General features: G+C 51.6%; 1 protein-coding gene across 2 annotated transcripts in view; it reads right to left on the reverse strand.

Moving 5' to 3' along the window:
- TMPRSS4 (transmembrane serine protease 4) overlaps window positions 1-1910 on the reverse strand; it is a 35574-nt gene extending 33664 nt beyond the window's left edge. For both annotated transcript variants that reach the window (XR_009055503.1, XM_057749237.1), the window contains exon 1: window positions 1656-1910. Coding sequence is in view for 1 of the 2 variants with exons in the window: in XM_057749237.1 (XP_057605220.1) it covers window positions 1656-1658 (3 nt within the window). In the remaining variant the exon portion in view is untranslated. The remainder of the gene's footprint in view (window positions 1-1655) is intronic.
- Between the last annotated feature and the right edge of the window lie 18200 nt (window positions 1911-20110).

Raw genomic sequence — 20110 nt, forward strand, 5'->3', positions numbered from 1 at the left:
CACTGGTGCACCCGGTTGAAGAGGTTTGAGGAAGAACCATAAGAAGACAGCCACCATGCAGGACTCTGTCCAGGGAGCAGCCCGAGGGTGTGGGAGGAGGCAGGGAGTGGAAGGAGAAGGAAGTGTTGTCTCATCTCTCCCAGGGCTGGGAGCTATAGCTGTCGGGGCCTCATTACAGGGAAATAACAGAATTATCAGGCACGGGTGGTTTAATGGTTAGCTCGGGGGCCAGAGCTCCCTGGGCCCCATCCTGGATCTGGTTACGCTGCTGTCTTGCCTTTGGGGCCCCATGCCTTCTCCCTCCACTGCAGTGTGTCCACCTGCCCCGACTCACCCCTGCAGCAGCACCCAGCTCCTTCCCCGGGCAGTGGAGGGTCCATCTTGGCCACACAGCCCACCTGCCATTCCCTGGAGTGGATTCTTCTTTAGTCATAAATCCTGACATCCGTACAGGGCTCCCTGGTTTACAGATGCTATTTGCATATATCACTAGCCCATTTAATCTTTCCACTAACCCTGAGTGTGTGCCTAGGGGGTGGTGTGGATAATGTTTCTGTTTTATAGAGGGAGACAGTGAGTCTCAGAGTAGAGTCTCAAAACTAACCAGCTTGCAAGGGAGCTGGCCATGTGACCTTTCGACTCTACAGCTAGTGCCCCAGCAATCTGCTCTAAAAACTGCCCCCTTCTATGTTGCTTCAAGTGCCACCCAGAAGCTACTGACATTCAGGCAGGCTGGCATGGCTCTCTTCTCTCCTGAGAGCCCCACCAGGGTGGAGCTTCTTTGCACACAGGCTGGGCTTCTAGGGATGGGACACGGGAGGCTGGTGCTTCGATCCTGGCTGAATTGCAGAGTAAAGCAGGCAGAGCCCTTCCCCTTTCTGGCCCCAGATACCCCAGCCTTGGGGCTAAAGTGTTGCCAGACTCTTCAGGGGGGTGTCATGGAAAGTGCTCGGGAGTCAGGGGACTGTCTCCTGAGGGCCTCAGCAGGTCACCCTTTGTCTCCTGGATGTAATGTTCCCCCTTCCCTTCCCCTCCTCTCCTCCCCTTTCATTTTCAGGTTGGTTGTTGGCAACTGCAGCATCTTGGCCAACAATCAGAGAAGGAAGCCTCCCTGGGTTCCACCTCCTCCCTTCCCTGTCCTCAGTTGTCCTCCCTGAAAGATGGGACTGATTCTCTTTGCCCCAAGACAGTGGAGAAGCTCTCAGCGTTCAGAGGAGGAGGAGAGAAGGCAAAGGCAAAAGAAGAGACAAGTAGATCTCCATGGCACCCTAGATTGTTCTGAGGCAGTGTTCCACTGCTTTCTTTAAAAAGAAAAGGAGTCAGTTTCCCCAGAGAGGTGGCAGAGGGCCACCATTGTGTCAAAACAGCCCCTCGTGCTTGGAAAAGTGGCTCCAGTCTCCAGCCAACAGGCCAGGAGACCTTGGGCAAGAGAGCAGGCAGCATGGCCCTGGCATGGTGCTGGTGCAGTGGCTGCTGGCGAGGAGGGCAGGTGGGGACTGAGATATATAAGGGGCTGGAGTATGGGGGTGATTTAGGTGTGACTGCCTTTTTTAACCTGAAAGGTGTTGCAAAATTCTCAGCTGACTGAAAGGCCCTTTATGGGGACCCCCTCCCTCCCCCAGTCGTCGGAGCAGAGCCCCCCCCCCCCCACTCACCATGCTGGCTCTGTGATCTTCTGGAATTCTCTACGGCCTGGAGCTCAAGTGGGCAACCCAAATCAGGAGGAGGGCCACAGGATTGGGCCCTGGCTGGCCAGCAGGTCAGCGATCCCTGGGCAGCATTGGCTGGAGGAGGCCTAAGTGCAGGGTGGGCCTCGGTCCCTGGAGTCCAGCATCACTCTCCCCTCGGGGAGCTGGCCGCGTCCCTCCTACCACTGTCTTCCAGGAGTGATTTGGGGACTGTGGGGCAGGTGTAAGAAAGCAACCCTGCAGGTGAAGTTGCCAAACTGGAATGATTATGTGTCTTGTAACCTGACACCCGTCCTAGGGGCTGTAACCACACCTGGAGTCATTCACAGGCCCTTTGGAGGCCTCAGAACAGGTGACACACCTAGATGTCGTAAAGGCCTTCCCTCCTGAGTAGCTTCCACCCAACCGGGTGTTGGCTGTCCATGATGTCAAAAGGCCCTCTCCCTCTCCCTCTGTCTGTCTATCTCTCTTCTGGGTGCATGACTTCTCACTGTGTGGGTGTTTTGTTTGGGGCTGTGGGGCGGTGGAGGAGTTTGGGGAGGAGGATGACAGAGTGTACTGCTCAGTGGAACTGCATTGTTGCCATGAGTGGAGCAACAGGATTGGAAAGTCCAAGGACAAGAGGTTTCCTCCCCTTGTTCCTGGACCTTGGACTAAAGCTGTCCTGCGCAGGGTCATATACGGCGTACCAGCCAGCATCCCTTCTGAGTGTTTCTTGTGTCTGCTTCACCAGTTATTACATTTCGAATATCACCCAGCAGGGTCACTGCAGATTCACAGCCTGCTCTCTCGTGAGGGCTGGAGCTGCCCCTTGGCCAGGGAATGTGTGAGGCGAGACCTTGGAACCACAGAACCACAGAGCTGGAAGGGATTTGGGCTACTGTCTTCTCCCATCCCTTTTGTGGGTCAGGAAACTAAATTCTAAGTACCCAAGATCACACAGTTAATTTGTGTTGGTTTCTGAACAAATCCGGATCTTCTTCCATTTCTCAGCCTTGACCCTCCCCAGAGACCAGCCCAGGTTAGACCCATCCATTGATAATGTGCTTGTAGGTATCATCCCTTCAATTCTCACCAAGACCCCACGAGGAACATTTTGTTCCCGTTCAACAGTTGAGGAAATCATAGCTCATGGAGATGAAGTGACTGGCCCCCAAGTCACACTGGGTTTTTGGCAGAGCTGGGACTTGCGCCTGGTTCTGGGCTGAATGTAGTGCACATGTCTGAAAGCCTTGGGTGATGGTCTGGGGAGATATGGCGCATGGAAGACCTCAGGGACCTCGGAGGAGAAGGAGGAATATTGGCTAGATTTCACTGTTTATTGGCCTAATCTTGGCTGCTCCACGAGGTGTGGCCTTGAACTTGCCTCTGAGCAGCAGAGATCTGAGCTGGTCTGGAGGGTCTCTTGGTTACACCCTTCCCACTCTAGGGTTAGAACTGGAAGTTTTGGGCCAAGTGAAGTGCCCGTGATCTCAGAACAGGTGACTTCAAAGGACAGGCAGCAAAGACCCAGGCAGGCACGACCCTCTTAAGGAGGACCCAGCAGTCGGGCCGTGGGGGAGGCCAGTGGGCCGCCCTGAACCAGGTGTTTCCTGACCTTGCTTCCTCTATGTACCAGGCTAAACATCGGGCCCCAGGCTTGCATCTCCTTGCTGGGTACTCAGGTGATGAACCAGGAAAGAGATAGCTGCCTGGGCAAGCATGCGGCTGGGTGCGGCTTGCTGGAGGGATGATTACTCAGCCCTCCTGGCCCCAGTTCAGGCCCAGGCCCCCAGGTGGGTCTGAGAGCCTGAGGAGAGGCCTGGGAAGGAGACACATGGGCAGGACGAAGCAGGGTTGTTGTGGGGAGCAGGCTGCGTGGTGTACAGGTGGAGGCACAGAGGCCTGGAGAGAGCAGAGGGCCCATCCTCCCAGGTGCTGGGTGGGACCCGCTGGCTGGAGGGCGTCCCCACCCCATTCATCCAAAGGATCTTCAGCTTCCCGCTCAGCAGCTTCCTGTCCCGTCTCTGATGGCTTTTTTTTGTTTTTAATATTTATGTGTTTGTCTGCGCTGGGTCTTAGTTGCCGGATGTGGGATCTTGTTCCCTGACCAGGGTTTAAACCCAGGCCCCCTGCATTGGGAGCGTGGAGTCTTAGCCACTGGACCACCAGGGAAGTCCCTCTGATGGCTTTTTCTCTTTTCCAACCATTTCTTTAGAGTCCCCTCTTTTTACTCCCTCTTCTCTTTCCTTTTGCAACCGTTTTATCTCTTCCCCTCTTCCCCTGACACTTTTTCCTCTCCCTTCTTCCTGTTGCTCTCGTTTCCAGCACATGGGTCAAGATCAGAGGCCGTTTTGTCATGAAGCTAATGTAGTCTCAGCTGCTGAGCTCCTCCAAGGCCAGGAAGGGTCCTGGCGCTAAGTTCACATGGTCATACTCTTTTGTAAATTCTGCAGCAGATTTTTGGGGCTATGCTTTTTCTTAAAGAGGGCCCCTCAAAATGTATCAGCCTCAGGCCTCACAAAACCTGGCTCTCCCTTGGTCAAGAGCATGGACTCTGGTCGCCTGGATCCTAATCCCAGTTGCTGAGTGTGTGACTGTGGGCATCTTATTTAATCCTCCTAAGCTTCACATTGTTCATCTGTAAAGTGGGGATAATAGGACTGACCTCCTAAGACTGTTACAGGATTAAATGAGATATCCATGTCTGGTACCCAAAAGGGATTTCATGAATGGAGCTACTATCCCTATTCATTTCACAAAGTGTGTATTTATGCTAGAGCCAGGCACTGGGGATTAGGAGATAAAAGACACAGCCCTGCGCACTCACACCTCGGAGTCTGTGGGAGGGGATATGACACATCCATAAATCATTCTAAGTTCATAAGATGTTCCAGTAGAGATAAAAAGAAAACTCTTTGGGGGTTTAGAGAGTTTTTCATCTTTCACTGCCCTCTTCCCCTCCCTCCCTCCCTGCTTTCCTCTTTCCTCCTTTCCTCCCTCCCTTCCTTCCTCCCCCCTTCCCTCGTTTCCCCTCTAGGACATTTTTATCTAGATATGTAGTTATCAGACAGTCTATCAATTGCCGGTTGTTTCTCATTGTACATTTGATCTTCTTATCAGTATCCATCCTTTCGTGCATGCCTGCCTATCCATCCATCCATCCATCCATCCATCCATCCATCCATCCATCCATCCAACAAATGTCTTCTATGGTGTTAAAGGCACTGTGATGTTAGACCCTGTGGTTGAAGCAGATAAAATGCTCTTGCCCTGGGGAACTCGGCCTGTCCACGGACTGCACTCCTGCTATTAAAGCAGGAGCTTCGGAGGGCAGCCAGCCCTCCAGACCAACCTGCTGAGTCAAAATCTGCATTACAAGATCCCTGAGTGATTCGAATGCATCTTTAAGTTTGAGAAATGCTGGTCTAGATCTCTTCCTATGCTGGGGAGTGGGTAAGACTTTTATTTCTGGAGCGAGCTGAGTTCAGAGACTGGAGCTTGACATGCATGAATCCCCAGGCTTCCTTCCAGCCACCAGAGTCTGTGTTTCAGTGGCAGACCCTTTTGTTCCAGCCCCTCCTAGGACACTAAGTGAGGAAGGGTGCAGCCTGTGGGCCTGTGCTGGCCACAGCTCTCATCACCCAAGCCAAGCGACTCTGAAAGGCAGCAGGCAGGGAGTGAAGCGTCTGTACTATGGGGACAGCAAGGGGTACCTCAGCCCACTGTGAGGGATGCAAGTGTGGCTCTCTGTTGAGCTTCTAACTCTCTGGAAAGGATTTCCATTGCGTGGCAACCCTTCTCCCAAGACATGGGTTAGGTCCCGAGGCTGCAGAATTGAGTCTTAAATATCTGCACCAAAGAAGAACTGGGGACCCTGAGAATCCCCAACCCTGGCTGAACTCAGCTGGGTGGGAGCTGACTTTTCTCTTGCCAGGATGAACTCCCACAGGGGGAGGAACTAAGGCTGGGGGTGGGGGTGGGGGACACAGGTGTGTCTGACAGGATGACAGGACACATTTCCTTCCGTAAACCACAAAAGGGAGAAATAGCCAGCATGTAAATTACGCTCCCGTGTGCCAGGCTTTTACATCTGTGCAAAGATAGGGCATCCCCTTATTTGGTCCTTGTGGCCACCCTGAGATGTGGCTGTTGCTCTTGGCTCCATTTTACAAAGGAGGAGACGGAGGCTCAGAGGGTGTTGGGATCCAGGTCTGCGTAACCTGGGACAGCCAGGTCTTTTCCACGGCATCTTGCTTGGGTAGGCCCTGCATGCGTCATGGAGAGGACCTGCAATGGCGTCTGCTGTCCTCCAAGGACCTCTGGAAACCACTTAGGCCCCCATAGCACCAGAGCACAGGGTGGGCCTGCCTGGGTCCCAGGGGCAGTTTCTATACTGCCAGCGTAATTTGAAATCAGTCTCAGAAAAATCGTCTTCATTCAGCCCTCTCCCCCAAAATTAGGCAAAGAATGAATTTCAGATTATTTCAGAGGCAGCCTCTTTTCGTCTGTCTCTAGAGGCTCCTCATAGCTTCATCCTGGAGGAGCCCAGTGGTTTAAAGGAAAAGGGAGGGCAGTGGGGCTGGGAGATGCTGCTTTTCCTCTTAACTGTGCTGTTGATTTGAGACCATGAACATATAGTACTTTGATGATTTTTTTTTTTTATTTTTTATTTTTTTATTTTTTTTTTATTTTTTTGGGCACACGGGCTTAGTTGCTCCGCGGCATGTGGGATCTTCCTGGAGCTGGGATCGAACCCGTGACCTCTGCATTGGCAGGCGGATTCTTAACCACTGCGCCACCTAGGAAGCCCCGATGATTTTTTTTTTAAAAAAGAATCTGGCTAGAAATTAAATAGTATAGATGAAAACTTTATTACATTTATTTCCTCAGGATCAACAGCTTATACATGGAATAAACTCCACACAGAGCTTTAAATCTTAACTAAAACGGCTCTGTCGCCTACCAGCTGGGTCACCTTGGGCATGTTATTTAACCTCTCTGTGCCTCACTTTCCTCATCTGTAAAATGGATGACAATACTATTTACCTTTAAGGGCTGTTGTGAGGATTAGGTGACTTAATATTTGTAAAGTGCTTACAATGGTGGCATAAAAATATTGTCAGTGAAGTGAAAACGATTATTATTTCAGCCACAGTTTGAAGAAGTCATAGCCTTTCGAATATGTGTTTTGATTGCTGTGTGCTGTGTAGTCTGCGTGTCATTAATTTTTTACTACTTCATCAATGATGTGTGTTTTTTTATTCAGATTCCAACCCCAACTTTTGCCAGTTGTGGGGGTGAGGGCAGGACCCTTACTTCTTGGCCTCAGTTACCTGCAGGGTTAAAATAGCTGCACCGTCTGGTCCACGATGTGGTTGTGAGGGTGGGAGGGGAGAATGCTCGTGTGAGGGCTTCCCTTGCCATGCAGAGCACTGTCAGTATAAGGGACCTGTTTCCTACTTATGAGAATTTTGAAGGCCCTGATGTAGTCCATGCCCCTGCTCCAGGGAGGACTGGACCGTCCTGCAGGTGAAGCCCCACCTGAATTTTGCTTTGTCATGTGCTCTCCCTATCTGGCAGGGGAGGTCCAGCGTCCACGTTTCTCCTTTCCCCGCACTGAGCTTTTGCACCTCTGCAGGGATGGGATTACAGACAGATCCCTGAAGCGGTGCAAAAGCTCAGTGCTGGGTGCAAGGAGGAGCCTGGACCAGATGAGAGGGCGAGCTGGTTAAGGGCTTAACAGAACAACACATCGATTCCCTCTGGCAGCTATTAAAGGATGCCTTCCAGAAGTCCTGAATCAGAGAATGATCCAGGTTTGACTTTCTGCAAGAGGTAAGTTGGCAAATGCTTGTTTCTGAGATCAGGGCAGCTCCCAGTTCATTCAGGAAGCCAACATGCAGGGATTGGTGAAGAAACATCACACTGTGTCTGTGCACAGGGCTTTATAGCAACAAAGCATCCTCTCTCATTTGACCTGCAAAACAATCCTGTGCTGTTGACCAGAGAACAGAGGCTCAGAGAAGTTGAGCAGCTTGTCCAGGATTACACAGCTGCAAAGATGTCCATCTGGAACTAACCCATCCCAAACCCCTTCACATGGTCCTTTCTTCTAACTATTATTGGCAATTGGGCAGTACATCCTCCTGCTGGATTGTAGATGCCTGTACTGGGTTGAATAGTGTTTCCCTGAGACAGCATGGGACCTGGGACCCTTTGCTGCAGTGCTTGTACCTGGGTAAACATCTCCTGGAACAATGGAATACAAAGAAACTATAAGGGACTAAAAACAACTGCACCCATGTGCAGCTGGGGCAAAGTAGAAACAATAAGCTACAAAAAGGCCACAAACCAATTGCTATTTCTGAGGTACCAGGAGTAAAGGCAGGGCACTACCCATCAGCGCGGTACACAGCACCACCAAGGGGGTGGGCAAACCACCTAAGCCACCCCTGCAGCCCAACCACCATGCTGATCTACCCCTACCCTCCTGCATTAAGAAACCCCCCTGCCCTGCTTGGAGAGTGGAGAGAGAGCAAGGAGCCAGTGCACACTGTTACTTGTTCTCGCTCCCTTGTGCTACAACACAAATCCCCAGAAAGCCTTGCCTGAATTCCTTGTCTGGCCTCTTATCAAGTTCTACTGATTAAAGAGTCCAAGGACCCAAGTTGGTAACACACCAAGAATTCATGTCCACCCAGATCCTTAGAATGTGACCTTATTTGGAAAGGGGGTCATTGTAGATATAATTAGTTAAGATTGGGTCATGCTGGAGCAGGATGGGCCCTTCATCCAATATGACTGGTGAGGAGAGACACAGAGACAAACACACACCGAGGGAAGATGACGTGTAGACACAGAGGGAAGATGGCCATGTGAAGACAGAGGCAGAGATTGGAGTGATGCTGCCACCGGCCAAAGATCACCTGGGGCCACCAGAAACCAGAAGAGGTGAGGGAGGATCCGTCCCTAGAGGCTTCAGTGGAAGTATGGCTCTGTCAACATCCTGATTTCAGACTTCTGGCCTCCAGAACCATGTGACAGTAGTTTCTGTTGTTTTTGCTGCCCAGTTTATGGTACTATTACTGTGATACAGCACCAAGGACAGGGGTGTGTCTTATTCTTCTTTGTGTTTTTGTTTCTTCTAGTCTTGCTGTGTCCTTCCCCATCCTGGATGGTTATACACACAGAGCAGCTAAGTCTGGGCAGCTCATGCCCTATTTAGACAAGGGTTTTGATCCTTGACCTGGATTACGTTTATCGCAGCAGATTCACTCGTCTAATCCTATTTGGCTCTGGCTTTTTTCAGCATAACTTCTACTGTCTCAGCTACTCCGAGAGCGTGCCTTTTGCTTTTGTGGGTGTGCTGGATCTGGGAGGGGAGGTGGGAGGCGATGTGGCCATCATGCCTTGGGAGCAGACTTTTGTCTGGCCGGCCCTCAGAGTCCATCCATCTGGCCCTTGAGTCCATCCATCTGGCCCCTGAGTCCATCCATCTGGGGCTGAATGTTTCAGGCTGAGGGCTTGTGCTGGACTTGCTCTTGGCTTTCAAGTGCAGGCTAGACCAACACTGCCCGCAGATCTGATCTTGCTCAGGCTGCCACGTAAAGGGAAATATTGAGAAGGGAGGTGACCACCAACCTCCCTCTCCCAAAAGAGGCATTTCCTCCACCAGAGTCATTGGGCCAGATGCTTGCAGATAGTTGAGTCATAATCTCTGCCTGTTTGCTGTTTCTGTCACTGTGCCTGGACAGTCTCTTTTATGCTGGGACTTCCTGCTACTTGTCCTTGTGCTGAAGGTAGGGGTGGGGAGGGGCAGAAGGAAGGCAGGTGAGGGGTGATGGAGATGAGGGGTGAATTAGGAAGAACATGGGTTCAGTTCGAGTCCCCACTTAGTGACCTTCTAGCTAAAAAAGTCATAAGTATTTACGGAACCCTGTGCTGGCTCCCTGGGAGAGAGCTCGTTTATTTTTATATCTGCAGCACCAGCTCAGTGCCAGGCACACAATGTGCTTAAGTGTTGCTTGAGTAAATTTAGTTTAAAACATAACTCTTGCCACGGAGGAAGATACTTCTGGCAGCTGTGTGGAGGAGGGGTAGGGAGGCCAGGGAAGAGGCCGTTGCAATAGCGCAGGTAAAGATGGAGAAGGCCTTCATTAAGGTCTGGGCCACAGGGATGGAGAGGATGAAGAAAAGGAAGCCATGTTCTTTATTAACATTCTACCCTGTGCTGTGCCCTATGCTATGCGCTATATGTTAAGTGGTTTTGTCCTAATAACCTTGCAAACTCAGTCTCATAAAGTGTTCCCATGTTATGGCTGAGAGAACTGAAGTAACTGACCCAATACCACTCAGCTCGTACTTGGCGGGCGGACCCAGAGCTCGAGATTGGCACAGGCGCTGGGCTGCCAGGACTTAGAGACATTGCTGACGCAGACTCCAAAGGACTGGCGGTGGGAGGAAGTGGGGATGACTCTGAGGTTTCTCTGTGGGTGATGGAGTTATGGTGGCCACTAACAACTGAGCTCATTGGGCTGACCCTGTTGGAAGAGGGGATGCTTTTAGACTGTCTGCGTCCAGGCCTTGCCAAATCCCACAGAGGAGCATTTATTGGCAATGCTGGTGCCTCTGGCTTGACTGTTTCGGGCCGCAGAGTGATGCTTAGGGAGAGGCTGCTTGGCTCCTGGAAGCCAGTCTCCTCGGTGGGGTTGCCTGATGCCGACAGCGCCACCAAGTGGTGGAAGCTCGCTTCCTCACCCTGGGATCCCTGCTTCTCCTTTGAGTAGATGCATCTCCCACCTGAAAGGCCGTCAGTGAGCAGCCCTTCTGTCAACATGCAGACACGGTCCTGGTTGCCCCTCACACCATCTCCTTCATCCTCTCCCTGCCCGCTACCCAGAACCAAAGTTCTTGAACCGAGAAGTCTCTGGCCCAGACCGTCCCTTGACCTCATCCCTGGCTCTGCGGGAGTCTTTCATTCATCAGCCATTTCCTGAGCACCTGTAGTCTGGGGACACGCAGGTGAGTCAGGCACCTTACCTGCCCCCGTGGCTCTCGGAAATGGCAGGGAGGGTGCCGTGATCTGCCGGGGAGGCCGTGCTGAGAGAGCAAACAGAGCTGGAGGTCGGCAGCCTCCCCAGAGGAGGTAACATTTGAGCTGAGCTTATGAGGATGAGCGGGACTCAGTCAGGTGGAAGAGTAGGGGCCAGAGGGGAGGAGAGCTTTCGCAGCACAGGCTGGAGGCTGTGTGTTTGGGGAACGAGCTGTTAATTCCACAAATATTTACTTAGTGCCTTGTCTATGCCAGACTTGGGCTGGGGCTGGGAAGATGCGTAATATGTGGCCCCAGTGAAACTCTCAAGACATCTTCTTTTGCAGGACCTGTGCATGAAATGAGGAATTTTACTAGTCTTAGACATTCCCAAGTGAGGGTTCTTAAACCCAGGGATTATGTGAGAGGATCCACCCGGATAGGAGAAAAAAATATCGAAACTTCAATATTGAACAATATTGAAATAGTTATGTGTATTTTTAAACTAAAAACAAAGGAAGAATTTGAGCTTTCCTAATATTTGCTGTGTGAGTGGTCCCCGGTGCCTGCACTTAGCCCTTATGTCATGCATGTTGTGTGTGTCTGAGGGGGGTCCGAGGGAAGTGGGGGCTGGGGAGCTCCATGGCAACGGGCAGAGGGGTCCTTCCATCTTTATTCCCTTTTAGCATCTTGCGACACACTTACACGCGCTCATGAAATGGATTTATGGGTGATCTCATCTAGTTTTAACTAAATTGACCCTCACACAATGGACAAGGTACTCAGTGAGTTTCCTGAGGAGACAGTGGAGGTTGGCGAGAAGGCGGGTGGTCCAAGCAGATGACAAGGGGTTGACAAGGCTGTTGAGCCTGCTCTTCAAATGGGCTCCTCATTACCTTTCTGCTTTGAGTTAAAAACTGTAACCATCGAATCATTATTAATGGAAGCCGATTAGAAGTGTTCAAAATTACCAAGATAATTTGAAATATAGATTCAAATCTCCTGATGTTAGTAGTATCTTTTTCTAAAGGTTGGTTGTCCTTCAGATATTGGCTGATGATGATAGCATATGGAAATGTAATTTATACATAACTAAATATACATATGTTAGAGGTGGGTGTTATCGAAAAGCATCAAAGAGGCTTGGAGGCCACAGCTCTAGGCACTAAGGAGCCAGTGGAAGTTGTTCTAGCAGGGGTGAACTTTTGCTCTTTGTTTTATTAATTTTGGAAGACCCCCCCCTGCCCCTGGAAGCAGTGTGGAGAGATGCGGGTACTATTGCAGAAGTCCAGGTGGGAGGATGGAATCAGGAGAGGAGAGAGATTTTACATGTGATTAGAGTTGATGACTAATTAGATTTGGAGAACAAGATAGGGGGAGGATACAGGGAGAGTCTTAGTTCTCTGAGCAACTGGGCAAATAGTGGTACCACTAACCAAGGGGGCGAACAGAGGGGAGGGGTGAGTTTGGGGAGGAAGATGAAGAGTCTGAATCTGAACAGGCTGAGTCGGACATGCCAGTGAGAGCCCTGGCTCGAGCTGTCCCATATGACCAGGCTTCTGGCGGTCTGGGGGCTGCAGACCCCCCTTCCCCAGGCACAGCTCAGGTGAGTGACGGTGATGGTAGTGCTTGAAGGACACGAAATGGGTCAATCAGACAGTAATGGTGACTTCTGTCCAGCCTTCCTGATTTTAGCCTGTCCACTGGGCTCCATGTCCCAGGGATCAGACCCAGACCACTCCCCATATTTCACTCTGGAAACGACTCAGAGTGTAGGTACCCTTGTCTTCCTCCTCCTCTGAGACATCTTGGATTGTGACCAGGCTACTACCCACGGTATTCCAGGACGAAGTTATTGGGAAAGGCTGGTTAGGGTGGGTGTGTCCTTGCTGTCATCTTCTGATGCCAAGACAAGAAAAGTAAAAGGCAGGGGAGGAGCTGCGTGGGGCGGGATGAGGTGTGGGTGCCCTGCAGTTGCCAGGGGGGGACAGGGGACCACCGAGAAGGGCTCCACTGGGGGGTCATGCTTTAGAATAGATGTATTTCATTCTGTCCTGGTCTGGTCAATTGGGATATCTGGGCTGCCCCAGTTCAGTGCGCTTGGCCAAGAGTCCACCTGGGGCTCGACGTGAAGAAGGTTAGCAGTTTTATCAGTGATGACTCTGAGGATGGGCCCCCCGGAACCACCAGCCTGAACCTCTGGCAGGACCTTGGGGTCTGTGTGTGTGGGGGTGGGGTGGGTGTGTGGTTGATGAAAGGTTGGTGGCTCTCTTATCTTCCACTTCGGTATTTTTCTTTGGAAGGGAAATGAAGAGAGCCATAGATAGGCAAAAAGACTGAGTAGTTAAGAGTAAAGTAGATTTAGAAATAAAACCAGAAATGTGGAGACGAGAGAGAGAGACAGAGAATAGGAAGGAGAGCAGAAAGGTGTATAGAAAAATAGCAACTGGACGAACAGAAAGAAGAGTGGAATTAAGACAGAGGGAAGACAGAAAGTGAGGGAGATGGAGAGGGAAACACATGGAGGCTGAAGAAGTGCTAGAAACTCAGAGACATGGAGACAGAGGGCGGGGGTCAGGCATGTGGACGCAGGGATGGAGAGAGGCCTGCTTGGATGAAGCATTTGCCCTCCACGTTCCTTTCTTCCCTACCCATCTGCGTGGTTCTCAATCACAAAATCAAAAGAGCCAGAGCCCCTGTTTCTGTTCCTGACACCCAGCTGGGCTGTGGAAAGAGGTCAGAGGTGGCTGTCACCTTGCTTCTGCTGGGAAGGGGCCCTCCAGCAGGGTCTGGAGAGGAGCCAAGCCTGACCTGGGTCCTGGCCCCTGTGAACCGAAGAAGATGCCTGATTTGATGTTTTAGCTCTGGGCGGTTTCCCAGACTTGCTTTTCTCTGTGATGGGACAGAATTATGTCTATGTGATGGACCTGTTCAGAGGGGGAGACCGGGTTGTAACGAACTTGGACCCAGGTGGTGTGTGGGGTGGGAGCTCTTGGTGACAGTCACACCCTTTGTGCCGTGACTGGCTGTTACTTGTATACCAACAGCCAGGCTGTGGGCTGCAAAGGCGGGAAGCCCCTGAACAGTGAGGGCTGCTTTTGTGAAGTCAACTCATAACGGGAAGAGAAGCGCCACCTTGGAGGCCCAGGGAACCAGAGGTGACTCTGGTTTAGTCAGTGACACTCACACATCTAGAAAAAGAATCCACAAAAGGGGGGTCCCGGGGGAAGGAGGATCCAAACCAGCCCAGGAGGACGGGGCCTGGAAGAGGGCGGCACTAGCAGATTCTGCATCCAGAGGAGAACCCTCTGTGGAGGCTACTGGTGTTTGTGGGGCCTTCCCAGAGCGCAGGTGAAATTCGCCCCATACCCTCCCACTGCCCTTGGCCTGATTGTGTGTTCATCTGGTAGCTACTGATTCAGCTTCCCTGGGACATTGATGCCAGGAAGAAAATAACCCGAGGTGTGGGGTCTCTGCACACTAGTCCCTGGAGTAGTTTGCTAATTAAAAAAAAAAAAAAAAAATCATTCATTGGCATGATAGTAGCAAGAATTGCCACTTAGTGAGCACTTATCAGGCTCTGCTGAATGCTTTACGTGACTCTGTCACCCTACGCTGCCAACAATCGTGTGAGGCTGGCCTTATCTCCTGCATTTTACAGGTGGGAAATCCGGCCCAGATCTGAGGGTGGCAGCCGGCTCCCAGAGACCCAAGTCTGATCTCTTGACCTCTCCCTTCTTTGAGGAGCTGGGGATGAGGGTGAGGCAGGCTCAGAGCCCAGGCCCTCTTCAGCCCCTTAGCCATCCTCACTGAATGGGGGCAGGTGAGTCTGTCACTGAGGTGGTGGTGGAGGCAGTCCCATCTCTGGACAAGCAGATATTAGGATGAGTATTCTCCTTCCATTTCCCATCACAGAAGGAGTGGGAGGTCAAGATCCCCAGCAGGGCCCCGCTGCTCTGGGTGGGACCATGGTTCTATTCAAGCTCACCCAGCGTAGGCTGAGAACCTCACCCTGTGCCCCAGATCCTGGCACTCCCAACGGTGCTCCAAGGCTTCTTCTGGGCCCAGAGTGAGGCAGAGTGTGGGGGAGCCCAGACTGCGCTCCCAGGGGAAGCAGCAAAGGAATGGAGACGGAACCACATCCAGAGGACCTGCCGAGGCCAGGGGGTCCTGAGGGCCCCCATGCACCCCAAGGCCCATCGGCTTGCTCTTCTTGGCAACAGAGCTCCCATGACATATTTTTGTATTTTTAACAACAGTGGCAAACATTCTCATTTACACCTTAAGGCAACCCAGGAGGTGGGCCTTATAAGGCTGCCGATTGTTTCAACCCAGGGAGGTGACCCCTTAGTAAGTGGCTGAGCCGGGACCCAAACAGGTCCGAGGGCTCCACGCTGGGGGCGTTTCCCTTCCTCCAGCACATTTGATAGAAAACATCACTCCACTCCCGAGACCGAAGCCCACTGTCCACATGTCCTGGGTTTCACAGGGCTCCACATTTGTGTCCTCACCTCCTCACGTCGTTCCTGTGTGATGGGATGACATTTACTTTGGAAGAGTCCCAGGGCCCTCTCAGGTTCTCACAGCTTTACAGGATAGCTGGGGTCTCCCAGAGGTTTCAATGCCCCATCCTGTGCCCAGAAACACCAACCTGGGACGGACACAGCTGTGGAGGAGCCGCAAGGGCCCCGCCTCTCCCGATAAGGACCCCGCCCCTTGAGAGGAGGGGGTGGAGGCCTGGGCCGGGAGAGAGGCCTCACCGCCGCTATTCCAGGGACTCTGATGACATTTCCACTTAACTTGGGACCTGCCCTATGTGTCCTGTTTGACCTGTCTCCTGGTTCCCTGTAGTTTCCTGCAAAAGCTCAGAAGCACAGTGCTCTGTTTTAGGGGCAGGAAAGTGGGGTGATGTTCTGAACCTGCTGCCCCTCATCTGCAGCAGGACCCCTCCCCCCATTTCCTCCCCAGGTCTCCGAAGTTGAGGTCACGGTCAGATTCTGGAGAAGTCTGGCCTGGAGGCAGGACACACTCAGTACCCCAGGCTTCGAGAGATGGGTGGGCCCGGTCAAGGGCCCCACCGGCTCTAGACTCCCCCACTTGGTCTTTTTTTTTTTTAATGTCTATATTACTTTTTTTTTTGAGTATTATTGCTTTACACTGTTGTGCCAGTTTCCGCTGTGCAACAAGGTGAATCAGTTGTATTTATACACATATCCCCATATCTCCTCCCTCTTCGAGCCTCCCTCCCACCCTCCCTATCCCACCCCTCTAGGTCTTCACCAGTCATCAAGTTGATCTCCCTGTGTTATGCAGCAGCTTCCCACTAGCTATTTTATGTTTGGTAGTGTATATATGTCAACGCTTCACCTGTTTTAATAGAGAGGCACCCATCCTAGAGTTTCCTTACATTCTGAGTTTTCATGTGTTCTTGCAAGTGGGATTCTGGTTTGGTGTTCCAAGCCCGTGTTCCAGGATTCTGCCCTCAGGCTGCCCTGATCCCTGGCACTTGCCTCTCACCCACCTGTTGGGCACCCCATCCCAATATCCATCACTTCTCCTTGTACCCAGGCCACGGCTGCCTGCCAGACCCCTGCCCACAGTTGCCCCAGCTGCCCAGGTCTGTCCCTCCCCCTTCTAGGGTTCATTTTCTGCTCTGGCCCCTCCCCCACAGGTCCTGGGGTGCATACTGAACCTGAGACTGGGCTGGGAGGAGAGAAACCTCAAAGGAAGGAGGGGTGGACCCAGGAAAGGGGGACAGCGGCCCTGCCCGGAGCGGCAGGGAAGTCCTGAGGGGGACTTAGCAGCCAAAGCTATCGAGCCCAGGAGGTGATTCCCTGTGCTTCAGGAACACTGCTCTCCTGGCTCCCAACATAACAGCACCTGTAATGGTGTGGCCAGCCCAGAGCATGGGTGTCTGAGATATTTTTTTTTAAAACGATTACAAAACGTGTTCTAATTCGGGAGGACCAACTCCCAGCTAGGTTACAGGGTCAATAGAGTTTAATCTCCTGCCTGTGGTTACCCTAATCCTGTGGCCAGGTATCAAATTATAGGCTTAGATCAACTGAAGATGGAAGCGTAGTAATTTATTTTTAAGCTGTTCGGGTTTAATTCCACAAAAATGGCACCACGAAGCAGACATTATGGGGGATTACTCGGGAAAAGGAAATTGGGGTGACTTTGGATCTGATTCACATTGGACTGATGTTCCATAAGTGGACCCTTTCCAATGGGCCATTGGTTTCCATGCATATTGACTTCCACCCTGCCCTGTTCCTACTCCTGTAGGCCTTGTCTTTGAGATGCAGTTGCTTCAGGGCTCTGTGCTTGGGAGCAAGGACGCATCAGGTGTGAGCCTTTGTCCTGTACTCGGCCATGACAAATGCTCAATACATTTTCCTGTTGTTATCATTAATCGTCTTAGTGATAGCATCCCCTCAGACTGCTGGGAGGGAAGGGGGTGGGGAGAGGTTGGTGTCAAGCAGATTTAGTACAGTGTGTGTGTGTGCGCGCGCATGTGTCATGCCTGGCCATCGAAGCACCAACCCTGGAGCAAGGCAGTAATCACCTGCACCCCTCCTGCACCCGGGATGCTGGAAAAACTCCTTCAGGCTCCTGGATGTGACCACAGCAATGGCATCGTCTCCAACTCCTAGCTGAGCTCGCCCCACGCTGGCTACCTCCCTGTGTGTCCATGGTCACCTTTCTCCCCGCAGGGGCTCTCCTCAAGTTCCCCATCATGCTGCCTGCCCACCCCCCCCCCAATACTCTGACCTATAGCACAGAGAAGTAGAGACCCTCAGACAGGGACACCTTCAATTTCTTACCTCTCTCATCCCTCCCACAACCACAGAAGCATCTCTATCCAAATCCTCCCTATTTTCCCTGCAGCTGCAATGGAAGAATTGTTCTTCATGCCCTCAGAGCCTTCTGAACTCCTCTCTCTCCTCCCTAAGAGAGCGAGCATTCGTTAGCAGCTCCTTCTGTGTCTTCACCGCCTCCCTTTCGACAGCGTGCACCTCTGTCCGAGTCTCTCTTCTCACAAATATGTCTCCCTGACTCTACATCCTGCTCTAGCTCTGCTGCCAGGTGGCTTTCCTTCCCCCGACTGCTCAGCGTGGGGAGAGGGGCCAACCTTCTCATGGGAACGTGCGGCCTTTCTCTTTTGCCCCCTTCTCCACCCGCATTCACTCCACTGCCCACAGGGGCCCAGAGCCTGCCGCCTGGTTCCACCAGAACCGCTTTTGCTGGGGGCCGGATGAACGGTGTGCTGCGACCTCTGGCGATGGTGCGCAATGACCCGCACAGTCCCCTCCCTCGATTGTCCCCCTGCTGGCTGGACCTTCTGTGTCTCCTCTGCCCTGTGTGTCAGCGGCCCGCAGCGCGCCCTCTGCAGCCCCCTCTTTCTCTTGCTTATATTCTCTCCCTGGGGATTTCGTCCACTTCCAAGGTTGCACCTATCACCTGGGTGCTGATAGTTCCCAAATTAAGCTTTCTCGTCCAGAGAACTCTCTCTCTCACTCTCTCTCTCTCTCTTAGCTCTTTATTGGAGTATAATTGCTTTACACTGTTGTGCCAGTTTCTGCTGTACAACAAAGTGAATCAGCTGTATTTATACATATATCCCCATATCCCCTCCCTCCAGCGAATCCTTCCCACCTTCCATGTCCCAGCCCTCTAAGTCATCACCCATCACTGAGTTGATCTCCCTGTGTTATGCAGCAGCTTCCCACTAGCCATCTATTTTACATTTGGTAATGTGTATATGTCAGTGCTACTCTCTCACTTCATCCCGGCTTCTCCTACCCCCACTCCCCACCCCACCCAAGCCCTTGTCGTCTGTTCTCTTCATCTGCGTCTTTATTTTTGCCCTGTTACTGGGTTCATCTGTACCGTTTTTTTCGATTCCATATATATGAGTTAGCATACGGTATTTGTTTTTCTCTTTCTGGCTTACTTTGCTCTGTAGGACAGACTCTAGGTCCATCCGCCTCACTACAAATAACTCAGTTTCATTCCTTCTTATGGCTGAGTAATATTCCACTGTATATATGTGCCACATCTTCTTTATCCATTCACCTGTTGACGAGCATTTAGGTTGCTTCCATGTCCTGGCTATTGTAAGCAGTGCTGCAATGAACATTGTGGTGCATGTTTCTTTTTGGATTATGGTTTTCTCAGGATATATGCCCAGGAGTAGGATGGCTGGATCATATGGTAGTTCTATTTTTAGCTTTTTGAGGAACCTCCATACTGTTCTCCATAGTGGCTGTACCAATTTATATTCTCACCAACAGTGCAGGAGGGTTCTCTTTGAGAGAACTCTCTTAAGCAATAAATCTCTATCTCCATTGCCCAGTAGGCATCTGCCCCGGAGGGTCTGAGAGTACCTGGAACACAACAGGGCCAAACGGAATTGCCTTCTCCTAGGGCCTCATTTTGCTCAGTGGCCACTGCCATCCACCCTGTTGCTGACAGCAACATCCTAGGAGTCATCAGGCCTCACCCTCTTCCTAGTTCACTGCACCCGGCTGATCACCAAATGCTGCTGACTCTCCCTCCTCAGTATCATCTCCCCATCTCCCCAGTGCCTCTGCTCTTGACCAGGCTCTGCCATCTCTCTCTGGGATGACATGGATGCCTAAAGTGTCTCCTTAGCCTGGTGTTGTTCCTCAGAGAATACCTCTGGCACGGTGGCTGCAGTGACTCTTCTAAGGAGCCAGTATCATCGTGCCTCTCCTTGATGGAGAAGAAAGGCCCCCATGACCTGCCCTCGGCCACCACTTGACACTCAAAGCCTCTGACTGGTCACACTGAACCCTAAGTGCCCCACAGTCCCTCCTGCTCTGTTCTCAGCTTAGATAATCTTCTTCCTTCATCATGTCTGTTGAGGTACGAGCGCGGGTTAGGAAAGAATTTACAGACATAGGCAGAATGTAAGGAAGACAGAGTTTATTAGAGAGAAGGGACACTGTAGAGACAGTGGGATGACTTCCTGGTAGCCAGGGAGAGCTAACAGTTTCGTGAGCAGCCAGCTTTTATAACTACAAGGCAAAGAAAATTCCTGCTAAGAAAATGACATTTAACGATTGGTCAGGGGGCCATAATGCAAAGGCGGTCTTTAGGTGGTAGGCTAGGGTTCTATGGGGTGAGTGTCTTCTGAGTATCTTCCCTAATATGGGGTCATGTTATCAGCTAGCCCAAGTCATGAATCAAAGGTTGCTATGGGGGTCGAGTTAACTTGGGCATTAGATTGCTATGGGGGACATTGCTATGGGGGTTGGGTTAACTCCAGAATTAGGCTGTTGTGGGGGGTCAGGTTGACTCCAGATTGTGACTTTGGTATAGGGCTCTTGGACATCACCCCAAATCAGGGCTCTGTGCCGGCCCCAGTGTTCTCAGAGCCCCA

This window comes from Hippopotamus amphibius, chromosome 9 (genome assembly GCF_030028045.1).
Source record: "Hippopotamus amphibius kiboko isolate mHipAmp2 chromosome 9, mHipAmp2.hap2, whole genome shotgun sequence".
Lineage (NCBI taxonomy): Eukaryota > Metazoa > Chordata > Mammalia > Artiodactyla > Hippopotamidae > Hippopotamus > Hippopotamus amphibius.